Source organism: Sinocyclocheilus anshuiensis, unplaced genomic scaffold, assembly GCF_001515605.1.
Source record: "Sinocyclocheilus anshuiensis isolate Anshui unplaced genomic scaffold, SAMN03320099.WGS_v1.1 scaffold870, whole genome shotgun sequence".
NCBI classification, from domain to species: Eukaryota; Metazoa; Chordata; class Actinopteri; order Cypriniformes; family Cyprinidae; genus Sinocyclocheilus; species Sinocyclocheilus anshuiensis.
Window position 1 is genome coordinate 305,442 of NW_015540842.1, and position 25,543 is coordinate 330,984.

Sequence of the window (25,543 nt, forward strand, 5' to 3'; positions counted from 1 at the left end):
TTTTGTATGTTTAAATTAAATGTTCCATATTAAATATATATCACTCGAGAATAGTTGAATATAGCCATTAGAAATACTATTGCAAACTTTTTGTGTGTATCTTTTAACTTCATATTTTTATGTGTATGTAAAGCACTTTGAGATGGTACTTTTAAAGGTGCTATACAAAATAAAGTTTATTATTATTATTAATTATTATTATTATTATTATTATTATTATTGTTATTATTATTATTATTATTACCCTAAAAACTAATCCTGTGTGCAGGGGTGGGTTTTCCATTTCGGGGGCCCTAAGCAATGTCAAGACCATGAGGCCCTATAGGTTTAACCATCATGGGTTGATGACCACTACTCCACTAACCACTAGAAAGAAAGAAAGAAAGAAAGAAAGAAAGAAAGAAAGACACTTTTACAGAAACAACAGTTGCCTTTATAAAAAACTTTTTTAACTGGCTTTGTTGCATTTATAATAATACCTAACCAAAACTTTGACATTTTTATTTATTTACATCATTGTTATTTGACTGTAAGCTATTTTTTAAATCTTCACTGTGTTGCCCATTGGTGTAGTTTTGCTGGTATATTTCTTAACATATATTACATAAAATGTAAAAGTGGTTTATCATTTCAAACTTTTCAAGACACTTTTTTATTATTATTAACCATATCAGAAAGATACACATAAACATAAGAACAAGAACAAGAACATGTGGGGATTTCAAGAAACACACAAGGTATAAATGCTGTAATGCCCCCATATATCACTTATGAAAGGGGTAATGTACAGTCAGCATATATGTATATGCATATCTGAATTGGCATAGGGGAACAAAAATATAATTCTACATATTTATAGTAATACATATCTAGAATTATTTAATATAAATTATTTAGGAATCAAAATGAAAGTACAACTAAACTCTGACCAGTAGGTGGCATTTATTTATTTATTTATTTAGTCATTTAGCAGACAATTTTATCAGACACCAATCAGTTCGTATCTATTATTCTATTCTATTCTATTCTGTTCTGTTCTGTTCTATTCTATTCTATTCTATTCTAGAGATGTCTCAATATCTGTCTCACTATCAGGTCAAAGTACCTTTCAGAGAATATTTAATTAGGTCAATTTTAAATAGTATGATGTTCGGTTTATTGTTTCCCCATTTTTTTGTGTATTTTATTATATATATCTATTCTATTCTATTCTGTTCTGTTCTGTTCTATTCTATTCTATTCTATTCTAGAGATGTCTCAATATCTGTCTCACTATCAGGTCAAACTGTTGTAAATGTGCTCTGCTTATTCAGTTAGTATAGCTGACAAACAGTCCTAATCATAGTTTTAACTTAGTTAACAGTTTCAGAACAAGTTTGACAAACTAGCAGTTAACCAAGTGGTAATCAGCCTTACTTTTCAGATTCAAATTAGACCAATATACCATTTTATGTAACTGAACTTAAAAGGCTATGACCAGTCTTGAAACGAAAAGAAAAATTGATGACTAACGTTTAAGACTAGTCAACGTAATTTATGCAACTGGCCACAGGACTTTTCTTTAACAGTATGTTAACATGAGTTAATGCATTATGTGCCATGAACATCAAAATATAGAATGTATTTAATATGTAATATACAAAGGTATAAATAACTTACACAGTTATACAAATATATACAATATATTTATGAAACAATATAAAAAAAAATTGAAAGTACACACCTTCCCTTTTAAATTCATATAAATTACAACCGAAAATCTTCTACCCAAGTGCAGTCACATATATGAAGCCACGCCCCCAAGGATCACGAACCAATCATGGCCGTGTCCGCAGAGCCCTTTCTGGTCACGTGACTGGCAGCAGTATTTATGGAGAAGGTCCGAGCTGGTATAAATGAACTCAGGACGTCTCTTTTATCGAAGTAACACTGCTGTTCTGGGAGTCCGAGCTACAAAGTAGGTTTGACAAATAACGAGCATGGCAGGTATGTGACAATGCACTTTTCAATTATATCAAACAGAGCTGTTGAAGTGTAGGGGCTGATCATCTCATACTGCACAAATCGATACGATTTTACTTGTGCATATGTAACTAAAGGCTTTAAGGGATGTGGATGTTCAATGCATTGCTCATATTCATATTTCTGTAGCATTATGGATGTAAATTATGTAATGCTGATTTATACTGGCATGATTACTCGAGTTAAAGATGATTCATAATCCCAATATTTTTTGACACTACTTGATCATTTAAGTAGTGTTTAATGCAAATGTAAATAATATTTGCGTTCTAACTGCTTTATTAAATGAATTAGGCTATGGCTACAAACTGAACTCGTACATTTGCCACAAAAACACCTTTTTTTTTGAAGAAAAACATAATGATATGGCTTTATTGGAGTATTTTAGAGAATATGGCACGCGGTGATGGCACGTTAAGAATCACTGAATCAGTTTTTGAACAGATTCTTCCAAACGTATTGTTCAAAAGAACCGATTCTCAGAATCAGAAGGAAAAACAGATCTATGATAATCACTTGCACAGGCACAACTTATAATTGTTCATTTGTTCAATAGTTCATTCATTCAGCTTTGCAAGTTTCACCACTTTTTACATTATTATGAGGGGAAATGTGTATCATTGACTTCCATTATGTCTTGTTTTGGGGGGAAATCATGTTATGCCTTAGAAAGGTAATGTGAAATCAAATTTATTAGACCTTATCTGTCAGTCAGTGTTATGTCAATCTTCATTTCTTTAGCAGAACAGGCATTTGTCACTTTGGCCACAAACGATAGCTATGCAAGAGGAGCTATGGTGCTTGGAAAATCGCTTAGGAACCACAAGACTTCAAAAAAGCTGGTGGTGCTCATTGGGCCACATGTGTCCGATCAGGCAAGGTACAACATGCTTAATTCAGCCAGTATTGTACTGCGAACTCTCTGACTTCCGTGGAAAACAAAATGAGATGTTTGTGGATGTCTTTAGGGCAGTGCTTCATAAGATCTTCGATGAAGTCAGGCTAGTGGATGTGCTGGACAGTGGGGACACGGCACACTTGGCCATGATGAAGAGACCTGATCTGGGTGTCACTTTCACCAAGCTGCACTGCTGGACTCTCACACACTACTCCAAGTGTGTGTTTATGGACGCAGACACACTGGTGAGTTTGCATTATGACTTCAAACCAGCTGGTTAGCAGAGAGCTCAAGTTGTGCCTTGTCAAAACATGCATGAAATATTTATATTGCGGTTTGTTATGTCATTTGAATTACATTGTGCATCATTAACTCTGTGTGAATGTACGCCTATGCGTTATATTTAACTTGTTTAATTCGCAAAAAGTAGTGAAGGCATCTGTGGCATCATCTACTCAAAATGCTATTTTTTTTTTTTTTTTTTTTTTTTTTTTTTTTAAAAAAAAAAAAAAAAAAAAAACTCTAGCTTTCTATTCTACTTGTTTTTCTTTGTTTGTGTATATATATATATATATATATATATATACACACACACACCTTGCTACGTGTACTGCGTTAGGCTAACCGAGACTTGTCATTGATCAGAAATAGAGTAAAAACAGTAATATTGTGAAATATGATTACAATTTAAATAACATTTCTATATTAATATGTAAATGTCAATTAAAACGTAAAATGTCATTTCTGTCAGGACCACTATCGTCAAAGATGATTGACAATTAGCATACAGTTTGGATTGGCGGTATCTTGTGAATTCTGTGATGGCAAAGCTGAATTATTATAAATTTTGGGAAAAAAAAATGTGTTGCTTAATATTTTTGTGGAAACTGTGATACATTTTATTTTCAGGATTTTTGAGAAATAGAAAGTTAAAAAGACAGCATTTATTTAAAATAAGATTTTTTTTGTAACATTAGAGCTGTTTTTACTGTCACTTTTGAGGAGCTCAGCATCCTTGCTGAATAATTAATTTAAAAAACATTAACAGTAGTGTGTTTCTTAGTAAAATAACTTTTTTTTCTTACATGCACTAATGAATTGTACATAATACGACAAAAAAAAAGAAAAAAGAAAATACATAAAAACATAAAAATTAAATACAATTGGGTCAGTGTTGTGTGAGAAGTTTGACACTTTTCTGTTGGCTGTAGGTGGTATCAAACATAGATGAGCTGTTTGAAAGAGAGGAGCTGTCTGCGGCTCCAGACCCCGGCTGGCCTGATTGTTTTAACTCTGGTGTGTTCGTGTTTCGCCCGTCCAACGAAACCTATGGCAAACTTCTGCAGTATTGCACAGAGCACGGCAGCTTTGACGGTATGTAAAACACCACTATCATTCGGTTTTAGATGCGTCAGAGCTCTGAATTTCAGTTGGAGCAAATAGATTTTAGGGCAATGACAGTTTTACGGTGTTTGAAGCATTTTTAAGGAATGTTCCAGGTCTGTAAGTGCTGTAAAGGCTGTTCACACCAAGAACGATAACTATAGCGATGACTATGATGATAGCTATATTAGCGTCCTCACCAATGAACAATAGCATTTTGTTTATTATGAGTGTGCACGACTTTTGTCGTCTACCGCTTTAAAAGCTCAATCTTTGGGTGGATTGATTTTGATTGGCTGTCAATGTTTTTGTTCATCATTTGGACAAACATGTTCTGAAATTGATTCAAATTATATCATTCCTCTGTGCCGTTACTGTTACTGCTGTGGTATTGACTATTCTCATAGAATTAGAATGATTATTAAAACTTCATAGTTTTAGTTATCGTTATAGTTATTGTCCTTGGTGTAAACAGGCCTAAAGTTATTTTTGCAAGCTGAAGGACAAGTATATTTACTTAATTACTTAGTTAATATTATATATTAAAAAGGAGAAATTCTGAAGAATCTTCCCCACTGCTCATTTCCACACGACAAAAAACAAAACAGAGATACTAGGAGCTATATAGTTTCGAAATGACAAAAAGGCACTGCAGAAGCATTTTATGTGACATATGCATTATATTCTGAATCTTTTTAAGACATACAATAGTTCTGGGTCACTAAATCTTTTCATCCATGGAAAAGTTGAGAAAAAAAAAAGTGTAAAAAAAATTAATAAAAGTAAAAAATAAATAGTTGTAAATGTCACAAATAATAATAATAAATAAATAAAAGCAAATAATTAAAAATAATCAAAATTGATCAGAAATAGATAAATGTATAATGACAATTGGATTCAAATAAATACATCTGTCGCGATTGTACTACACTGAGGAGCGTGGAACGAGGAGACGCAGGAGATTTCACAGTAAACACAGTCTTTAATCCTTCCAACACGGGATACACAGGGCTGACAGGAACACATGTAGCACATGACGAACATTCAATACCGGACAAGGGAGAATGGCACAGGCTAGGACTTAAATGGGGCAGATAACGAGGGGCAGACAGGTGAGGATAAACTAATAAGGAGACACACCTGGAAACAATGAACAATCAAACACACGGGAAAACTAGGTAGCAGAGCACATGGGGAGCAAAACCACAACACAGACAGTCCAGAATCCTGACATTACGCCTCCTCCCGGAAGGTGCGTCCTCGCACCATAGAAACAACAGATGGAGGAATGGGTGGGAACTTGGGAGGAGGCTCAGGAGGAGGACGGATATCCAGGAGGGGGCCGGCAGACAGAGTCCAGGGAGGAGATGATGGAGGGAGGAGACAGGAGGGACTTGGAGCAGGAGGAGTCCAGCTGGACCCAGGCCACAGCCATTATGATGACCCACGGTGGAGCCGACGGAGGGAGGAGCCATGGAGGAGGAATGGCCGCCGACTCCAGGGGGCCGACCAACGGCGGCGGAGCAGGTGGTGGGGATCGACGGGTGACGGTGGAGTCGAGGGAGCTATGAGCCGAGGTCGAGTAGGTGGTGAGATGGGCAATCGCCAGAAACAGTCTGGTATAACCCTCGAGCGATCTTTCCCCCTGCTCCAGCAGGAGGAGGATGTATTCAGGGCGGGCGAGAGTATCCATTAGGGAAACAACGGGAGGACAAAAACAAACACGGAGCGAAAAACAGAAATAAAACAGAGGGGAAACACGCAATTTAGACTGTTGTAGGTCCGGTATTCTGTCACGAATGTACTACACTGAGGAGCGTGGAACAAGGAGACGCAGGAGATTTCACAGTAAAGACAGTCTTTAATTCTTCCAACACGGGATACACAGGGCTGACAGGAACACATGTAGCACATGACAAACATTCAATACCGGACAAGGGAGAATGGCACAGGCTAGGACTTAAATGGGGCAGATAATGAGGGGCAGACAGGTGAGGAGGATAAACTAATAAGGAGACACACCTGGAAACAATGAACAATCAAACACACGGGAAAACTAGGTAGCAGAGCACATGGGGAGCAAAAACACAACACAGACAGTCCAGAATCCTGACACATACATGCATACATACATACATACATACATAAAACCTTACATCTATGGAAATAAATAAAATATAAATGATAAAAGGTATATCATAAATAGATAAATAAATGAATAATAAAAATTAGATTACAATAAATAAATACATGTACTAAAACAAATACAAATTTGATTAAAATAAAATCAATACAAAATAGATAAAAACAAATAATACATTTAATAGTACAGTACTTTAGTGACTACAGAGACTAATAAAAAAACTAAATATTTTCCAAATAATATTTATACATATTTTTTATATATATATATATATATATATATATATATATATCAACATAAAATAAACAAAGAAATACTGTTTTATAAATTAGTCTTTGGCATCTAAAAGGTTGCGAAACCCATGATATAGACCACTTTTAATGGTACTCTTTTTTTTTAATCATTTTAGAGCTTAGACCTATAGTCACTATCTATTTACAGCACTCTTCTAATCCTTAAGTCTTGTCTAGATAGTAATCTTTGTTTATACAACTTTTCAAACTTCCTATATTTATCTCTCTGGTGATCCGGGTGCTTATCAAGTACCTCGTCTGCAATCAAGGCTAATCGTGGCTAGATAACCCATCAGAGTTATTTTAGCTAATGTTTCTGAATGGATGCATCTTCCTGCATCAGCCCTTATATTCTACCTCTCCATTGCAGCTGAAACATCTCTGCATTTCCCCACACACCCAGCACTTTGACGTGTGCTCATCTTATACACACTGTCAGCGTAATCAAGTCGCCCTTCCCTGTTTGCATCACAAAATTACCTCAAGCGAAAATGCCCAACAGAGCCTCTCGAGTATTGCCCAACACAGCTGGTTCATAAGCCCGGCGAGCGGAATTTGGCACGGGCGCCCTCAGCAAACAAAAGCCCTTTCAAGGCAACCCTTTTCTTTAGGAGCCAAGGGCTATTTTCTACAGCCACCTCTTGGCGTAGTTGCTCGTTATGCAACTTTTATGGGTTTTAGTAATTTGGTAAAATGGCTATCAGGAAAAGTGCATGTTTCTTTTTCCCTATGCTTTGTTTTTCACTTGATAACGTGCAGGACGAATAATTATTTGCATATGTCAGCGTGTGTGACTTGCAGATTTATGATGTATTGGTGTACATTTTTGGACGTGTTTTCAGCTAGACAGCACAGTGAACCCATTCTTATGAGTCTGGCTGTGAGTTTGAGCGTGACGGTCGAGGAACCAATGAGATTGCTGCGTTGTGAGGGTGGGCTCTACTTACATTATGGAGATTGGCGCCTTTTCAAAAGCTTGTTTATTATGCTTTTGTTATTCCACGGAATCCAGTGGCTCTTTTGGACTGTCATAATTGCAGGCTGCATAAATGCTACACAATCTTGTCCGCCTGAGTTTTTGGTCTATTTTTGTCTTTGGTAGTTTTGAAGTGACCGGTGACTGTCCTCTGTACACATCTGAGCTCTAATGGTGTGATAATTTGTAATGATTGCTTTATTCTTAGCTGAGATAGATTGTTTGTGGTCATAACAAGGAAAGCTTGAACTCTTCTTGACTGTTGCCATGATGTCTTATGGTATTCTCTGCTTAATGAAGCTTTGAGCTTGGGAGAGATGAACATGAGAAACTGTAAAATGTCAGAGGACAATCTGACTGGTGCAAATCATGCCACCATGATGCTGGAGTCTTCTGCCAGGCTGGCATATGAGGTTGATAGGGTATTCTGTGTGATTTCTAAGGCGTTAGGGTGTTCTGGGTGGTTGCTATGGCATTGTTAGGATGTGGTTATACAGCAAGTGTCTTGCTGCGTGGTTGGTAGGGTGTTCTGTGTGGTTGCTATAGCATTGTTAGGGTGTTCTGGGTGGTTGCTATGGCCTTGTTAGGGTGTTCTGGGTGGTTGCTATGGCCTTGTTAGGGTGTTCTGGGTAGTTATACATTATGTGTGTTGATATGTGGTTTTTATGGTGATCTGTGTGGTTGCTATGGTATTGTTAGGGTGTTCTGGCTGGTTACACAGTAAGTATTTTGCTGTGGGGTTGGTAGGGTGTTCTGTGTGTTTGCTATAGCATTGTTAGGGAGTTCTGTGTGGTTGCCATGGCCTTGTTAGGGTGTTCTGGGTAGTTATACAGTAAGTGTGTTGCTATGTAGTTGTTATGGTGTTCTGTGTGGTTGCTATTGCATTGTTAGGGTGTTCTGGCTGGTTACACAGTAAGTATTTTGCTGTGTGGTTGGTAGGGTGTTCTGTGTGTTTGCTATAGCATTGTTAGGGAGTTCTGTGTGGTTGCCATGGCCTTGTTAGGGTGTTCTGGGTTGTTATACAGTAAGTGTGTTGCTATGTGGTTGTTATGGTGTTCTGTGAGGTTGCTATGGCTTTGTTAGGGTGTTCTGCGTGACTATACAGTAAGTGTCTTGCTGCGTGTGGTAGGGTGTTCTAGGTGGTTGCTATGGCATTGTTGGGATGTTCTGGGTGATTATACAGTAAGTGTGTTGCTATGTGGTTGGTAGGGTATTCTGGGTGGTTGCTATGGCATTGTTAGGGTGTTCTGTGAGGTTGCTATGGCAATGTTAGCGTGTGCTGGGTGGTTGCTATGGCATTGTTAGGGTTTTCTGTGAGGTTGCTATGGCAATGTTAGGGTGTGCTGGCTAGTTGCTAAGGCGTTGTTAGGGTATTCTGTGTGGTTGCTATGACATTGTCAGGGTGTGCTGGGTGGTTGCTATGGCCTTATTAGGATGTTCTGGGTAGTTATACAGTAACTGTGTTTCTATGTGGTTGTTATGGTGTTTTGTGTGGTTGCTATGGCGTTGTTAGGGTATTCTGCATGACTGTACAGTAAGTGTATTGCTGCGTGCTTGCTATGGCGTTGTTAGGATGTTCTGGGTGATTATACATTAAGTGTGCTGCTATGTGGTTGGTAGGGTATTCTGGGTGGTTGCTATGCTATTGTTAGGGTGTTCTGTGTGGTTTCTATGGCAATGTTATGGTGTTCTGGGTAGTTACACAGCAAGTGTGTTGCTATGTGGTTATGGTGTTCTGTGAGGTTGCTATGGCGTTGTTAGGGTGTTCTGCATGACTACACAGTAAGTGTCTTGCTGCGTGCTTGCTATGGCGTTGTTAGGATGTTCTGGGTGATTATACAGTAAGTGTGTTGCTATGTGGTTGTTAGGGTATTCTAGGTGGTTGCTATGGCATTGTTAGGGTGTTCTGTTCTGTGTGGTTGCTATGCAATGTTAGGGTGTGCTGGGTGGTTGCTATGGCATTGTTAGGGTGTTCTGTGTGGTTGCTATGTCATTGTTAGGGTGTGCTAGGTGGTTATTAGTGTGTTACTGCATGGTTGGTAGGGTGTTCAGGGTCCTTGGGAGTGTGTTCTGAATGGTTCTACACTGATTGCTAAGATACTATAGTTGTAAAGGTGTTGCTATGTGGTTGCTAAGGTGTTGCTAGGGTATTGTGTGTTGCTGTAAGGTGGTTGCTATGGTTTGTAGGCAAGTTGTAAGAGACTGATAGATAATTGCTTGTGTGTAGCTAGGTGATTGTTAGGCTGTTGTAGATATTTGTAATGGCAATGCTCTGTGGTTTCTAGGGTGTTGCTAGGGTGTCCTGGATCATTTCTAAGTGATTGCAAGAATGACTTGGATAGTTGCTTAGATTGTCTAGGTAGTTGAAATAGCATTGCAAGGGTGTTTCTAAGGCATTATAAGGTGATTACTAGGATGTTATGGATGAGTTGTTAGGTGGTTACTGTGGTGTTCTAGATCAGTGTTTCCCAACCGGGGTGCCGTCTGTCGATAGCAGGGGTGCCGTATAAAAAAATAATTTTTTTATATTTTTTAATTGCTTAAATGTTCAAAAAAGCATCTATTATATAATATCAATTTCTGATGTCACCAATAATTAGAGATGCACCGAAATTCCGGCTGCCGAAAATTAGTTCACCGCTCAGGTTTCACTTTCACATGGTGTGACGCTCTGCGTATTATCCCGCTCTATGCGTGTGTGCGCTCCGCTCAGTCGCTCCACTCGTATACCGTTCATGCTCATCGGAACAGCAAAGTCCACTCAAAAATTGAGCCGACAGGAAACATCGATGTAGTACAGTATTGCCACAAGTTTGTTAAAATTTCCAAAGGATGCCGCAACTAAAAAAAGGTTGGGAAACACTGTTCTAGATATTTGTATGGGTGTTGCTAAGTGGTTGCTCCGGGTGCTTGCTAGGGCATTGTTAGTTGATTGCTAGATTGTTCTGTTTGGTTGTAAGATGGTTGTTCTTAGGGTGTTCTAAATAGTAAAAAGGACATTACTTGGGTGTTCTAGGTGGTTGCTAGGGTGTTCTGGATAGTTGTAAAGGCATTGTAGGGTGTTACTATGGCGTTCTGGTGGGTTATAATGCAATTTCTAGATGGTTGCTGGGTGATTAGATGTAATTTGTACTAAGTCATGCTTACATTTAAAAAAAAATGACAATGGACCAGTTGTTTTGGATTTTAAACAAAATAAATTCAAAGAACAGTGGGTGTGTTTAGGAATGATCTCAGTGACAAGCAGTTTCAAGAGTGTTGTGCGTCAGACTAACAAACCAGCCTAATCACTTCCAGGTTTGTTGGGCGTTCAGACAACTGGCATCCAAAGACAAAGCATCAGTGAGTTCTCTCATACCTGCAGAGCATCTGAATCTCTGAAACGGTGAATCAAACAAGCATCTTTCCATTTCCTGGTTTATTACGGTCCTGATGACCTGAGGCTATCATGTGGACATGTTCTCATCCTCTGCCAGTGTAAACCAGCCAGAGACTATGTGCATTCCTGCACAGTTCAGATCATCCTCTCAAAATGAACACTCCAAGGCCGCAGTAATGTTGTAGAGCCACTTGCACAAGGAAAGCCCGGGGGAGGATTCTGAACCCTGTTTCTGGGCTCTTGAAGGCACGCCCAAATTAAATAACACTGGATTGGTTTAGCTGCTAAACCAGCATGCTTTGCAAACAGTGCTCCGGCATGTTGTTTAATCTGCTATAAGCACGTAGTATTATTAGGTGACTTTGTAAATGTCTTCTTTGGCTAGCAGTGAGGATGCTGTATATGGTTTGTGCTGACTATATTAATTTCCTTACAGCGTGCACATGACTGTCCTGGGGCAAATATCCATGTGTTTAAGTGCAGAGGATGGTACTGGATTCTAAGTGCAGCCCATAGGTTTACAGACAGATATTGAAGAAATAAATTGACTAGATAACTATATCCTTTAAATTCGGCATGAAATGAAAATTCATCATATCTATTTTCTAAATGCATGTTATTGACTACATTGTGAAAAACTGATCCTGATGAACTGATTTTCATATTTTTTTAATCAAAATGTCGTAACTCGACTGATAGCTAGAACAAAGTCCCACCCTGTGTTTTTTTACCACCTTGCATCCATTTCATTCTGATAATAAATAAAAATCCATTTCATTCTGAATAAAAAAAATCTGGCACTACTTCTGTTTCATTGTGCTTTTAACAATCATAATCCTCAGAAAAACTGAGGCCTAATCTGCCCTCCGCAGGCAAAATCCAGTAACTACACTAACTTTTTGAGTTGTTTTTCATAAATTTTTTAAATATTTCATTAACTCTATTTTTTATCGAATCATTTTTAAATGATTTAAGGTTCCATTTGGAACTATAAATAATTCCATTGGTTAACCGTATTAGTTAACGTGAACTAACAATGAAAATACTTCTAAAGCTTTTTTTTTTTATCTTAGTTAATGCTATTCTCAGTATTTAGTAATATATTAATAAATCAAAAGTTGTATCTGTTAATATGATTTAATAGACCTCAGCCAACATGAACAGCTTTTAAAAACTCAGATGTATTGCTCATTTTTGTTAATATTAGTTAATGCATTAAGTAATGAGACCTTACTGTAAAGTGTTACAGTCAAAAGACAGAAGACAAAATTTGAGTTGATCCCTCACATGTAATGAAAGTGGAAGGGGACCAAGAGCTGTAAAGCTCTAAAATGAACAAAAACAACTATAAAAGTATCACAAAAATGTTTTATTTAATTGTATGTTATATTCCAAGTCTTCTAAAGCCATACAATACCTTGATGTTGAGTAACATACTAAAAATGAAGTCATTATTCATCATGACAGCCATGTCACCATTCACTTTGATTATATGGAAAAGAACAGCTGCTGTAAGTTGTGCTCCTCAGGAATAAGAAAATCATATGCAAGTTTCAAAAGACATAGGGATGAGTAAATAATAACCACATTTAAATTTGATGTTAACCAGCTGTCTGCATGTCTTATAAATATTCCCGTGTCCTCCTACACTCCTGGATTCTGTGTCCACCATGGCACTGTACAGCAGACACCTAGAGGATCTGTTTTAATAGTGCAGCTATTTCAGTGTCAGTGTGTGTTCAGCGCAGTGTGAGATGTATATCTCTGTGTCATGTGACTCTGCGGCGTGTGTCGTGTCTTCAGTGACCTTTGAGGAAGCATGCAGGAACTAGGATGCTCTTTCAGATCGTGACCCTTTTTTAGATATGTAGGGTCTTTATCTAGGGTCGGGGCAGTCGTGGCCTAATGGTTAGAGAGTCGGGCTTGTAACCCAAAGGTTGCGGGTTCGAATCTCAGGTCCAGCAGGGATTGTAGGTGGGGGGAGTGAATAACCAGCGCTCTCTCCACCTTCAATACCACGACTGAGGTGAGACCCTTGAGCAAGGTGCCGAACCCCCAACTGCTGCCCACTGCCCCGGGTGTGTGTTCACTACTCACTGCTGTGTGTGTGCACTTGGATGGGTTAAATGCAGAGCACAAATTCCGAGAATGGGTCACCATACTTGGCCACAAGTCATTTCCTTTCCTTTTTATAGTTAATTCTCCCAAAAAGTGTAAACACTGTGTCTCTGTGGTGCTATCAACAAATCAATCACATTTTTATTATTATTCTTTTAAATTTTTTAAATTTTTTTAAAATATTGTATTTTATTTATTTACTTATTTTTAGTAATTATTCGTGTTTATTTATTCATTCATTATTAGTTAAATATTATTTTAATCGTCTATTTGTTTGTTTATTATTTATTCATTAATATTTATTTATAGTAATTATTAGCAGTCATTCATTTTTGTTATGTATTATTTTAATGATTTGTTTGTTCATTTGTTTATTTTTATTTAATATGTATTTATTCAATCATAGTTGTTTGTTTGTTAGAGGAATTATTAGTATTTTGTTTATTCATTCATTTATTAGTTATATATGATTATTAGTTATGTACTCTTTTAATGGTCTGTTTGTTTGTTTATTAGTTATTTATTCATTCATTCATTCATTCATTCATAGGTATTAATTTGAGTAATTATTAATATCCATTCATTCATTCTTAGTTATGTATTCTTTTAATTATTTGTTTGTTTATTTATTAATACATTTTTATTTATTATTTACTTATTAATTCATAGGTATTTATTTATGCATTTAATTGTTTATTTATTCATGTATTTTAGGAATTATTAGCATTCATTCATTCATTCAGTCAGTCATATATGCATTTTTAGCTATGTATTCTTTTAGTTGTTTGTTTGTTTATTTGTATTTATTATTTATTAATTCATAGTTGTTTATTTATTTTTAGTAATTATTAGTATTCATTCATTCAGTTATGTATTCTTTTAATTATCTATTTGTTTGTTTGTTTGTTTATTCATTCATAGTTTTTAATTTATTTATTTTAGGAATTATTAGTATTCATTCATTCATTCATTCATTCATTCATAATTAGCCATGTATTCTTTTTAATTGTCTGTTTATTTATTAGCTATTCATTCATAGGTATTTATTTTAATAATTCTTAGTATTCATTCATTCATTCTTAGTTATGGATTATTTTAATTATATGTTTGTTTGTTTGTTTGTTTGTTTGTTTATTCATTCATACTTATTAATTTATGCATTTAATTGTTTATTGTAGGAATTATTAGTATTTATTTATTTATTCATACATTTTTAGCTACGTATTCTTTTAGTTGTTTGTTTATTTGCATTTATTATTTATTTATTCATTCATAGTTATTTATTTAATTGTTATATATTATTAATTAGGCTATCATAATTGTATTTTTTATTAATTCACTTATGTATTCTTTTAGTTATTTATTTATTTGTTTGTTTATTAATGCTGGTGGTACAGATATTACACAGTTCAGCTTTAATTGCTTAAATGAAGGACTTTTAACTGCGTTATTTACATCTAAATTATATTGATAAATAAAAGAGAGCTAATTCCATTTGAAGTGACGTTATTTATTATTAATCTGCTCAACAGGAGGGGACCAAGGCATTCTGAACGACTTCTTCAGCGACTGGGCAACAGCCGACATCAACAAACACCTTCCTTTCATCTATAACATGAGCAGCATAGCCATCTACACGTACCTTCCTGCGTTTAAACAGTGAGTGTGACTCTGACTCCAGCAGCGTGCGCTGGCCAGTAACAGGATACACACACGAGTCACATGAAGGCTGCTCATGCCGTAACATCGGGTTACACGAGCTGAGGAAGAAGAGTGTGAGACAAAATCATCCGAGGAGACACTCGCGCTAATTTCATAAGGCTTCCGGTAATAGTGTGCATGGTGTTCTCACTTCAGGTTTACACCACGCTGTGTAGATTATAACTCACAGAAAATGTCAGAGCAGATTTTCAGTCGGGATTTTAACCAGTTAAATCCTGAAGTATGACTTGCAATGAACACATTTGAAATGCATTCACATACCTTATGTCGCCTGCTATTTTTCAGGAATGCATGCTGAAAATGTCTTTCGGTCCACAGATATGGTGCAAATGCGAAGGTTGTGCACTTCCTGGGCCAGATGAAGCCGTGGAGCTACACGTATAACCCCACGCAGAGGAGAGTGAGAGGATCGTCTCAGCCCGGCCTCCTGCTGCAGTGGTGGGCTCTGTACAGCGCCGAGGTGCTGCCCATGCTGATCCGAGAGTATGGAGACCAGCCCTTCAACTCCGGCTGTGAGGTCAGGCCTAAACATACAGAACAAGAAAATAACCATGTCCATGAGTCTACATGGCATACTTGCACTACATGCCAAGCATTGTTAACTTTAATAAGATACATTATTCACACACACACAAAAATCTTGCATTTGCATGTTAGCGTCTACAGTAGCAAAAGCCACAACAATATTCAGTGACATTGTGATTTTACAGTTATTTGTGATTTACTGAAAAAAAAAAAATACAATTAATTAATCTATTAAAAAAAAAAACGAATCACAATTTCTGCCTGATATTTTATTAGAGCTTGGAATAACTGTTATTTATTTAAAATACATTTATTTCTTTTATTTGAAATTTTATAATGTTATTTATTTGATATATTTATTATGTATTTACATGAATTTTACATAAATCACACTTTTAAAACTAGTTTCTCTCATATATCCAGATTCTGAGTTTTAAATATATTTATATATTTGCTAAACTTAAATGACTTTTCCGTTTCTAGAAATCAGACTTTTAAAACTGGTTCATCTAATTTTTTCAAGTTTTATAAAATAAAGATAATAATAATGATGATGATGATGATGATGATGATAATACTCATTATCAATAGTAATCATAATAATTACTTTATCTACTTTCATCTCAATGAGTTTTGGTAGAGCTTGACATGACTATAAAAATTAAAATTCATTTTAAATATCAGTTTTATATATTTATATTTAAAAAAAACATCTTCCACAGCAATAGTTAAACACTCCATGACCTTTGCATTTGTCTGAGATTTATAACAAAAAAAACAAAAAAAAGTTTTTTTGAGCTTGACATAATTTGAAAAATGTCATTTTACATATGTATTTTATTTAATTTATATATTTATTATTAATTCACACATTTTTTCCAGGTCTAGAAATGACACAAAATTAGTCAACCTCATACAATATATCCATGTTTTTCAAGACTCCTGTTTTTTTTTTTCAAACTGCACAGAACTGAAAGATGACTGAATGTCATGTTTGTAATCAGCTGTATTGTTCTCTCGTTCACAGGAGGATGCTGCGGAGAGCGAGGAGCGTGTTCAGCCGCTCGTGTCCTCAGCGGAGCGCAAGCAGAGGTGGGAGCAGGGCCAGGCCGACTACATGGGAATAGACTCTTTTGACAACATTCAGAAAAAGCTTGACGTTTTCCTGAAATAAAAAGAACACAGAAGTTTGAGAGGGTATTCAGCTATGCAAGACTGTCACACTGTGGCCCGCTAACACGTCACACTCTTTGTCTTCTTCATTCAAGCATTTAATGCTAACTTTACCTTTGAACCTCATGCAAAACGTGAAGTCTGGCAGTGCATGGCAATTTTAATAGATAAAGGCAGTTGTGGGCCAGCTTTCTCTATCACTTGCTCAAAGTTTCCATGTTTGGAATGCACTTTCAGTCATTTTTCTGGACTTATACTGACACCTAGAGGTGTGGATTCCCGAACATACAATATGCCAATGTACAAATGCTCAATTTATAGTGATAAATATATGTGACCCTGGACCACAAAACCAGTTTTAAGTCGCTGGGGTATATTTGTAGCAATAGCCAAAAATACATTGTATGGGTCAAAATTATAAATTTTTCTTTTATGCCAAAAATCATTAGGATATTAAGTAAAGATCATGTTCCATGAAGATATTTTGTAAATTTCCTACTGTAAATATATCAAAACTTAATTTTTGATTAGTAATATGCATTGCTAAGAACTTAATTTGGACAACTTTAAAGATGATTTTTTTGCACCCTCAGATTCCAGATTTTCAAATAGTTGTATCTCGACCAAATATTGTCCTATCCACACATCAATGGAAAGCTTATTTATTCAGCTTTCAGATGATGTATAGATCTCAATTTTGAAAAATTGACACTTAAGGTCCAGGGTCACACATACAAAAGTCCAGTATTGGGGTTGCTGAGTAACCCCGCTACTACTGTTAGTATTGAGGAGACATGTTCAATGTACATAAAACAGCTTTTATGAGTCTACTGGTGTAACTGGATTGAGTTTTATCTCACATGTACATGATTTTAAACATTTGAACAGTCATTTTCATTTCTTTAGAGATGACTGCTTTTTTACGGAGGAAAAAAAGAACATGCACCTTTAACTAGAGCACATCATGTTGCCAATCCTAGCACTTTTAAATCAAATATTCGTACTTTTTCATCAAGAAAATCAAACTCCGAATATGTGGTTATATTTCTTCCCCTGTTGTTGATTCTTGACTTTTGAAAGGCTTCATGCTCTTGAATGTTGGTCTGGTTGATCTTCTGTTCACATGCTGGATTGTGTGTTTGTGTTCTCTGGTTTACAGCTGCTGTTACGGTCTTCTCACTGCAGTCTATGGTCACATATCTTCCTTTTTATATCTTTGCGTTTTTCTTTTGTCTTTTTGTATCTCTGTTTTCTTTTATTCCGTGTTATAGGGCCATTGTCCCCTCTGGCTTCAAAATAAAACTTTCAAAATGATTATGTGTGAAATGTATTCTTTTTTTTAATGTTGTATTAATGTAATAATTAACTGTAATAGATAATACATAAAATAATATTTGAGAAATAGAAACATTTAGACAATATTTGTGGAAAGATTTCATACAACAGTAACATTACGAAAAAGAAAATAAAAATCAGGAAATTATGAATTTATAAATTGTTACGACACCCTCTGGTTGTTGGTGGAACGGCATCTTTACATGAATTATTTTAGTGTTTGTATTTATGAAATATTCTTATTTTCATGTAGTTAATTATTTTATAGGCATTTATAGGTGTTTTTAATAACAGAAACAGCAAGTGTCACCTAGCGGTATAGTCGTTGCTGTTTCTACTGTACAATAACAAATACATTCGTAGGCTATAATGAGATTACACTCCTTGTTTTCAAATCATATGATTTTTAAAACTACTGTTACAGTTTTTCCATAAAGTTGTGTTTATATTACGGTTATATATAAATACTTATATAATTTATTTATAAATATTATATAATAGATTTATATTTTACATTTATATTAATAAAAACATATATTGACAAAAATATATAAGTATAATAATAAAATTTATATTAATAAAAGATTAAATTATATAATTTATTTAACAATATATACTATTTCAGACGGAACCTTTTTTTTATGATTATTTTTCTTTTAATTACATTTCAAATGACCCATTACAAATATCCTAACACATTTTTTAAGGTAACAATGATTATCATTAAATTAATAGATACGAATAACCTGTTGGCTATTGTTTTGTAGCCGATTATTGACTGATTGGCTGATGGAAGTGGACTGTTGCTCTGGCTCTTGGCTCCGCCCCTCAAGTGCATTCGCTGTTTTTAATAGGTAAATGTCCTGTAATTTGCGTATATTTGCATAATTCATGAGCCGTGGTTCTATGGCCCCGCCTCCGCCAGAGTTGTCAACAGTCAGTTCAAGATGGCTGCGCTGTCGATGGTGAGGGTCGCGCTGCTCCTCGCGTTTTCGGTGTTTCTGACGCTCGTCCTGGGCTTCGGCTTGCCGTCTGTGCTCAACCTCTTCGCGCGATGCTGCGGCTTCCCGGAGGCGAGCGTCACCGAGAGCATAGTGCTGCTGTACGCGCTGTTCGTGCTGTATGTGGCCCTGCCGCGTCTGCCTCGCGGGACAGTGAAGGTAACGGTACAGTGAGCAACTTACACATCAACCAAAACAAACGGCATTTCATGTGGCGTATAACGTTACGATATTATATGAGATTTTATTGTCGGGCTGAAAATCAGTTTTTCACTCACATAAACATTGCACATTATATCTTACTCTCAAACACTATGTTACAATCCTACAGCACCTTAAGTTAGTGTTCTTTTGATTAAGTGTCTTATTCAATTACATCATGCACAAAAAAAGTGTATTTGTCCATTTTATTGAATTCTGTAAACTTGTACCTCCAGTTTGGTTGTAATGCAAGTTCATTGTGCAGGACATAACGTTATGTATTATTACCATGCAATAAGTGGTACATTATGCAATGTGTGCATGTATGAGTGAGTGCGTGCAATGAAATATATTAATAATTAACTATAAGGCAAAGATAGTTAATTATTAATATATTTCAACGTATTACTCATCTTTTCTAAAAACATCTGTTTTGTTTGGCTTACAAATAATTTTCTATTATGGTCTTTGCTTAGTCTTTTATGGGTTTATACTTCGTTTCTCTTGTGTTATTAATATATTTACTTATTTTATTATTAAGGCGAGACCCTGTTTAATTGTGTAGCTGTGCAGATTTTTATATTCTTTTTACTATTTTGAATTTCTGTACAGCACTTTGGTCAGCCGTGTGGCTGTTTTATACGTGCTATATAAATAAACTGAAACTTGAAACTTGAAGTTATATAGAGTCCTAGTGATGAGTGATATCAATTTCTGTGCTTTTTTGCATTTATTTTTATATATGTTTTTAATAATGCACATTTATTGTAATATTACCATTATTATTACCATAAAACCGGAGGTACAAGGTTCCAAGATTACATATATCCAATGTATCTGTGGTATAAATGGTGCATGATGCAATGTGTATGTGTACCACGAAATATATAAATAATTATTTTTGCCTTATATGGGGGCAAAGATAATTATAGAGCCCTAGTGATGAATGATATTAATTTATTTAGATAGATAGATAGATAAATGCAATGCATTTTGTATTTCAGTGCTCATGGACTTGCATTGTCATGAAAAGTGTAGACATCAGAATTTTATAGGTTGCGAATTTATGGAAATTAATGACATACTTAAAAGTACCAGGAAATGTAGTGCTTTTTTAATTCTAATTTTTTCAATCCGTTAGAAATTGGTCCCAGTGCATGCAATTTCTATTTTTGTATTATTGTAAATACTTTATATTTATTTTATTGAAATACTAACTATAATAAATAATAAATCTAAACGAGGTGATTGTTGAGCTGCAGTTTATTGGTTATTGTTTGTTTATTTGGATCCCCATTAGTCTTACAAATAAATAAAAAATAACAATTTCACATCACAAAACTATACATCTCCAAATTGCAGCTGACCAAATGCCGACAGAAACTAACTTTTCCATATATATTTATTATATATTGTTTTTTATTAACCATTATAGTTTAATTTAGCTTATTTATTTTTTAAATTAATGCTGATTCTTGCATCAATTACTTATTAATTGGTTTCAAATCACAGTTTGAAAACCACTGATTTCGTAACACATTTTAGGAATTGCAGCTCAGTTGAGGACCGTTTTCTTCTTCTTCTTCGCAGGCCAGTGAATTGTTGGCACATTCGCTTGCAGTTGCACAGTAGTAATATTGCATAATGTTTCCTTTGTAGGTTGCAGGGAAAGCTGTGCTCGTTACCGGCTGTGACACTGGATTTGGATTGGCTTTGGCCAAGCACTTTCACAAGCTTGGTTTCACAGTGTTTGCAGGTTGTCTGTTTAAGGTAATGGTTCAACTATTCCTGCAGTTGATTTCTAAACATATATACTGTTGGTCGGAAGTCAATGGAGCTTTAGATGATGCAATATATTGCACAAGATTCAGTTGGGCTTGTCAAACCTTTTCATAATTCTAGAACTATGACCAAATGATCATATCACGGTTATTTATATATTATGATATAGTTCTTTGTGGCTGGAAAGTCAGTCTTGAAGTTGTACTACATTTTTTGATAATAGAGAATAAACTAAACTCAGGTTAGGGCTAACCCTAACCCATTCAAGTATACAGTGCAAATGCCTCTGTGTGTGCGCGGAGTGTGTGATGTTATGGCGGTTTACTCCGTGTGTTTCGTGTGGTTGAAGGACGGAGAAGGTGCAAAGGAGCTGGAGAGCCTTCATTCAGAGAAGCTGAAGGTGGTGCAGCTGGACGTCTGCAGCGAGGAGCAGGTCTCTCAGGCGGTTCAGTTTGTGACCGCTAACCTGGACGAGCCAGAGAAAGGTGAGGGCTGTCTGTCAGTTTGTAGAGGCTCATACAGGATGGGGAGTTCAAAGGTCATTCAGGAAGACCAGACAACCATGATGGAAAATGAGGACATTTCAGTGCAGAGTGATTTTAGTATTTATACACTGTTAAAAGAAACACTCCACTATTTTTGAAAATAGGCTCCTTTTCCAACTCCCCTAGAGTTAAACCGTTTAGTTTTACCGTTTTCTAATCCATTCAGCCGATCTCCGGGTCTGGCGGTAGCACTTTTAGCTGTAGCTTAGCATAGATCATTCATCGCGTTTTGAGGGGGTCCCCCGTTAAAAGTCGCATTCCGAGGATAAAATACGCATGTTTTGGCGGGGTTCCCTCAGCCAAGAATTACAACTGACCAAAAAAAAAATAATAAACTTTTTCTGACGGACTGATATGACAAACACGGTTAACCATACATTTGTACATTCTCTAACACACATATTTTGGTTACACAGTTAATTTAAAAATAGTAAATACCATTATGTCCTCCTGTTTTTTACAGTAATAAAAGTTATAGGAGCATTAAATAGTTAAAGAAATCATTTTGAACAAAATGAACAAAATTCATTCTAAACCGACTTGGTACCGAAATACCGGGTCTTTTGACAACACTAGATTGTACTAAAGCAGGGATCCTCAAATCTGGCCCACGAGATCCACTTTCCTGCAGAGTTTAGCTCTAACCCTAATCAAACACACCTGAGCATGCTAATCAGTGTCTTCAGGATCATTAGAAAATCACAGGTAGGCGAGTTTGATCATGGTTGGAGCTAAACTCTGCAGCGCATTGGCCCTCCAGGGCAAGATTTGAGGAACCCTGTATTAAAGCATAATATCATAGCATGTTTCCTAAATATCTAAAAGCATATTGAATTCACATACTTGTTTCTTTGAAAATCAATGCTGCAGCCAGTTATTTTACTTTGAAATGTGCATTCAGTGTCGAATGTCTGTTTTTGTTTTGGTCTGTGTGACTCCGCCCACTGCAAATTCACCCAATAGTATTTCGACACACCGGGTTGCCAGTTGGTGGAAAACAGAGCATATTGCAGCAAAGGAAGCCAGTAAACGAACTGGGACAGAGATCACAGATTCTACCTGACCTAAAAATCTGAGAAGGGTATAACTGCAGTCTGGAGATCTCCAAATGGGGGAGGGAACTCCAAAATGGGGCGGGAACTACAAAATAGGGCCTGGCTTCCTCCCATTGACAGACAGGCACATGACACGCATGCGCAATTTTTTCACGTTTTTGCAAACTCCGCCCCACAGCTGATTCTAAAGATTTTATTGGTTGTGTCAATTAAAGGGTTGATTTCCTACACTATGCTACAAAAACATACCTCACACCTGACCCTAACCTTAACCAGTGAAATTAACTGCACGGCGGGATTGGCGCTGAATAGCATGGTAAAGAAAGTTGCAGTTCAGGAGATAAACGGTTAATAAGATTATGCGATATGAGATTGTTCCGTAACTCCAACCGGACAATGGCACCTTTTTAGTTACACCCAGCGTCACTACCCCCTCCTACCCTGCGAATTTCGTGCCCGGGGATGCCCCCGTTGCTTAGAACAAAGCGATAGAGTAAAATCTTTCCCCTGTGCTGCGCTGGGACGGCTCGCGGGAGAGCTCGTGGGTGATTCCCGTTTATATCATTAAGCAGAGGTTCAAACTCCAGTCCGAACACCACTGGCCACAAGCTTTGGGCTCTGCTCTCATGGAGAATATTTAAATAGCATATTTTATTTTAGATGAACTAGAAACAATGTTTAATTTAGAGCCCGACCGATATCGTTTTGCCAATATTATCGGCCGATATGAGCCTGTCGCCGATATATCGGTATCGGCGAATATGCCGCCGATATTAAAAAGTTTTTTACAGAACATATAATGCAGATAAAATGCTTGAAATGGTGTAATTACTTAGTTTGTCCAGCAGAGCGCGCTCAATATTTTGTTAACATACATACATACATACATACATACATACATACATACATACAACTTTTTTTTTTCTTTTTTTGTTCAAGTAAAATAATGGCGTTTTTTAAGAATTAAAAATAATCTAATTTTAGAGTTTGACAATTAACACATTGCAACCATGCTTGGGACAGCCCACATAAACGAGCAAAAATGCTTTACATGTCTTGAAATAATAATTTCTAAACATTAAACATTGACTGTCAGTCTTTATTCACCTGTTTCTCATTAAAATTAAATAGTGTAAATTACATCGCTAATGTCATAGAATAGCACATTGTAACGCAGTGTTACAACGTGCCCCATCTGCGCAACTGGAATTTAAAATTGGTTAGTGTCTTCTGCTAGCAATCAAAGCATTAAAAAAAAAAAAAAAGCTCTGAACTGATAAATAACAGATTGGAGATTAAAATAATAGCAGATTTGTCTCATTTTAAATGAATACTAAAAACTGAGATAAAATTTACTTAAGCCAGAATTTAAATGTTACTATAGTAAAATAAATATTCAAACCACGTGTGTTACAACTAACACCCCGTTACTTTGTGCATCGCACTCATCGCAAGTTTGTTAAATTGTTAAATGCCCTTACATATGTCACCATTATAAGTGTTTGATCACCCCATTTGAGTGATCATTGCAAAAAATGTGTTTGTATATATATTCTGTTTATGTATATACTGTATTCTATATATAGTACCAGTCACTGGTACTGTACTATAATATACACAAAGAATAATCGGCCGATATGTCGGTATCGGCCTTTTTTTTTAGTCCCTAATGTCGGTATCGGCCCCAAAAAACCCATATCGGTCGGGCTCTAGTTTTTGAAAAATCTGGCAACCCCTGTGAGGGTGGAGTCTGAGGAGGAGGGGGCGGGACAATCAACGCTTTCCAATATTTCGAATTTGGACTGCAGTACCGTATTCACTAGCTGTCAATATAACATACTGCACCTTTAAAAATAAGGATAAGCTATTAGATTTCATAATTAAAAATGGTGAGCAGAAAAAGTTTTGTATATTTACTCATGTTATATATTTGTTCATAACTGTGTGAATTGAATCAGGATGTCTGATCAGTGAGTTTAAGGGGGTTTGTGATTATATCTTACAGGTCTGTGGGCTGTGGTCAACAATGCTGGTATCTCCACATTCGGTGAGGTGGAGTTCACAACCATGGACACATATAAGCAGGTTTCAGAGGTCAACCTGTGGGGCACCATCAGAGTAACCAAAGCCTTCCTGCCTCTCATCCGCAGGGCTAAAGGTAAAGTAATGCACACACTCCATGCAGTCCAAGTGTGTCTTCCTGCTGTCAACCTACTTGGAGAATGTTGCAGGCGTTTTGGTTGTGAGGAACTTGTGGGTATAGATATGTAATTTGTCCGAGTTTAACTGAAAAGTTTATTTTGCAGATAGATGTTAATGTTTCTCTACAGTTTCCACTCCTGCTAGTCTTTCACTGAATTAAAGGAATGTTTGAATCTGAATGGATCAATGGTTAAAGCAAATGGACTTTGGAGTGTATTGTCTGACAAACACTTGTGGTTTCCGCGATTCAGTGAATTGTTATTTTTATTTTTTAAAGTATATTTTTATGATATGATTTTGACATTGGAGCTTCATAATTTCAAAATTTGAAATATATATAAAACTTTTTAAGTTTGTGTGTGTATATATATATATATATATATATATATATATACACATACACATACACACACACACACACATACATACACACACACACACTGAACAAAATTATAAACGCAACACTTTTCACACCACTGTATATACACACATACACATATATACATATATATATACATATATTTATACATATATATATATATACATATACATACATATAAATATACATACATATACATGCATATACATACACATACATACACATACATATATATATATATATACACACACACACACTGAACAAAATTATAAACGCAACACTTTTGTTTTTGCCCCCATTTTTCATGAGCTGAACTCAAAGATCTAAGACTTTTTCTATGTACACAAAAGGCCTATTTCTCTCAAATATTGTTCACAAATCTGTCTAAATCTGTGTTAGTGAGCACTTCTC

At 36.0% G+C, this 25,543-nt stretch overlaps 2 protein-coding genes across 3 annotated transcripts in view; both read left to right on the forward strand.

Moving 5' to 3' along the window:
* The first annotated feature begins 1,908 nt into the window (after positions 1-1,908).
* LOC107687507 (glycogenin-1-like) lies at positions 1,909-17,019 on the forward strand. 2 transcript variants are annotated; one of them, XM_016484868.1, is made up of 7 exons: positions 1,909-1,986; positions 2,767-2,902; positions 2,991-3,165; positions 4,132-4,294; positions 14,745-14,871; positions 15,253-15,451; positions 16,487-17,019. In XM_016484868.1, exons 1-7 carry the CDS (start codon positions 1,980-1,982, stop codon positions 16,631-16,633), a joined length of 954 nt encoding a protein of 317 aa, XP_016340354.1. In that variant the 5' UTR covers positions 1,909-1,979; the 3' UTR covers positions 16,634-17,019. The 2 variants fall into 2 exon arrangements, with proteins under 2 accessions (XP_016340354.1, XP_016340353.1); XM_016484867.1 differs by having other exon boundaries at positions 1,915-1,986; positions 2,764-2,902.
* A 1,868-nt stretch (positions 17,020-18,887) lies between these two features.
* The window catches only part of LOC107687506 (D-beta-hydroxybutyrate dehydrogenase, mitochondrial-like), a 10,546-nt gene continuing 3,890 nt past the window's right edge, over positions 18,888-25,543 (forward strand). Inside the window, exons 1-4 of the mRNA XM_016484866.1 lie at positions 18,888-19,127; positions 20,829-20,939; positions 21,301-21,436; positions 24,557-24,709. Coding sequence (XP_016340352.1) covers positions 18,915-19,127; positions 20,829-20,939; positions 21,301-21,436; positions 24,557-24,709 — 613 coding nt within the window. The 5' untranslated portion in view covers positions 18,888-18,914. The remainder of the gene's footprint in view (positions 19,128-20,828; positions 20,940-21,300; positions 21,437-24,556; positions 24,710-25,543) is intronic.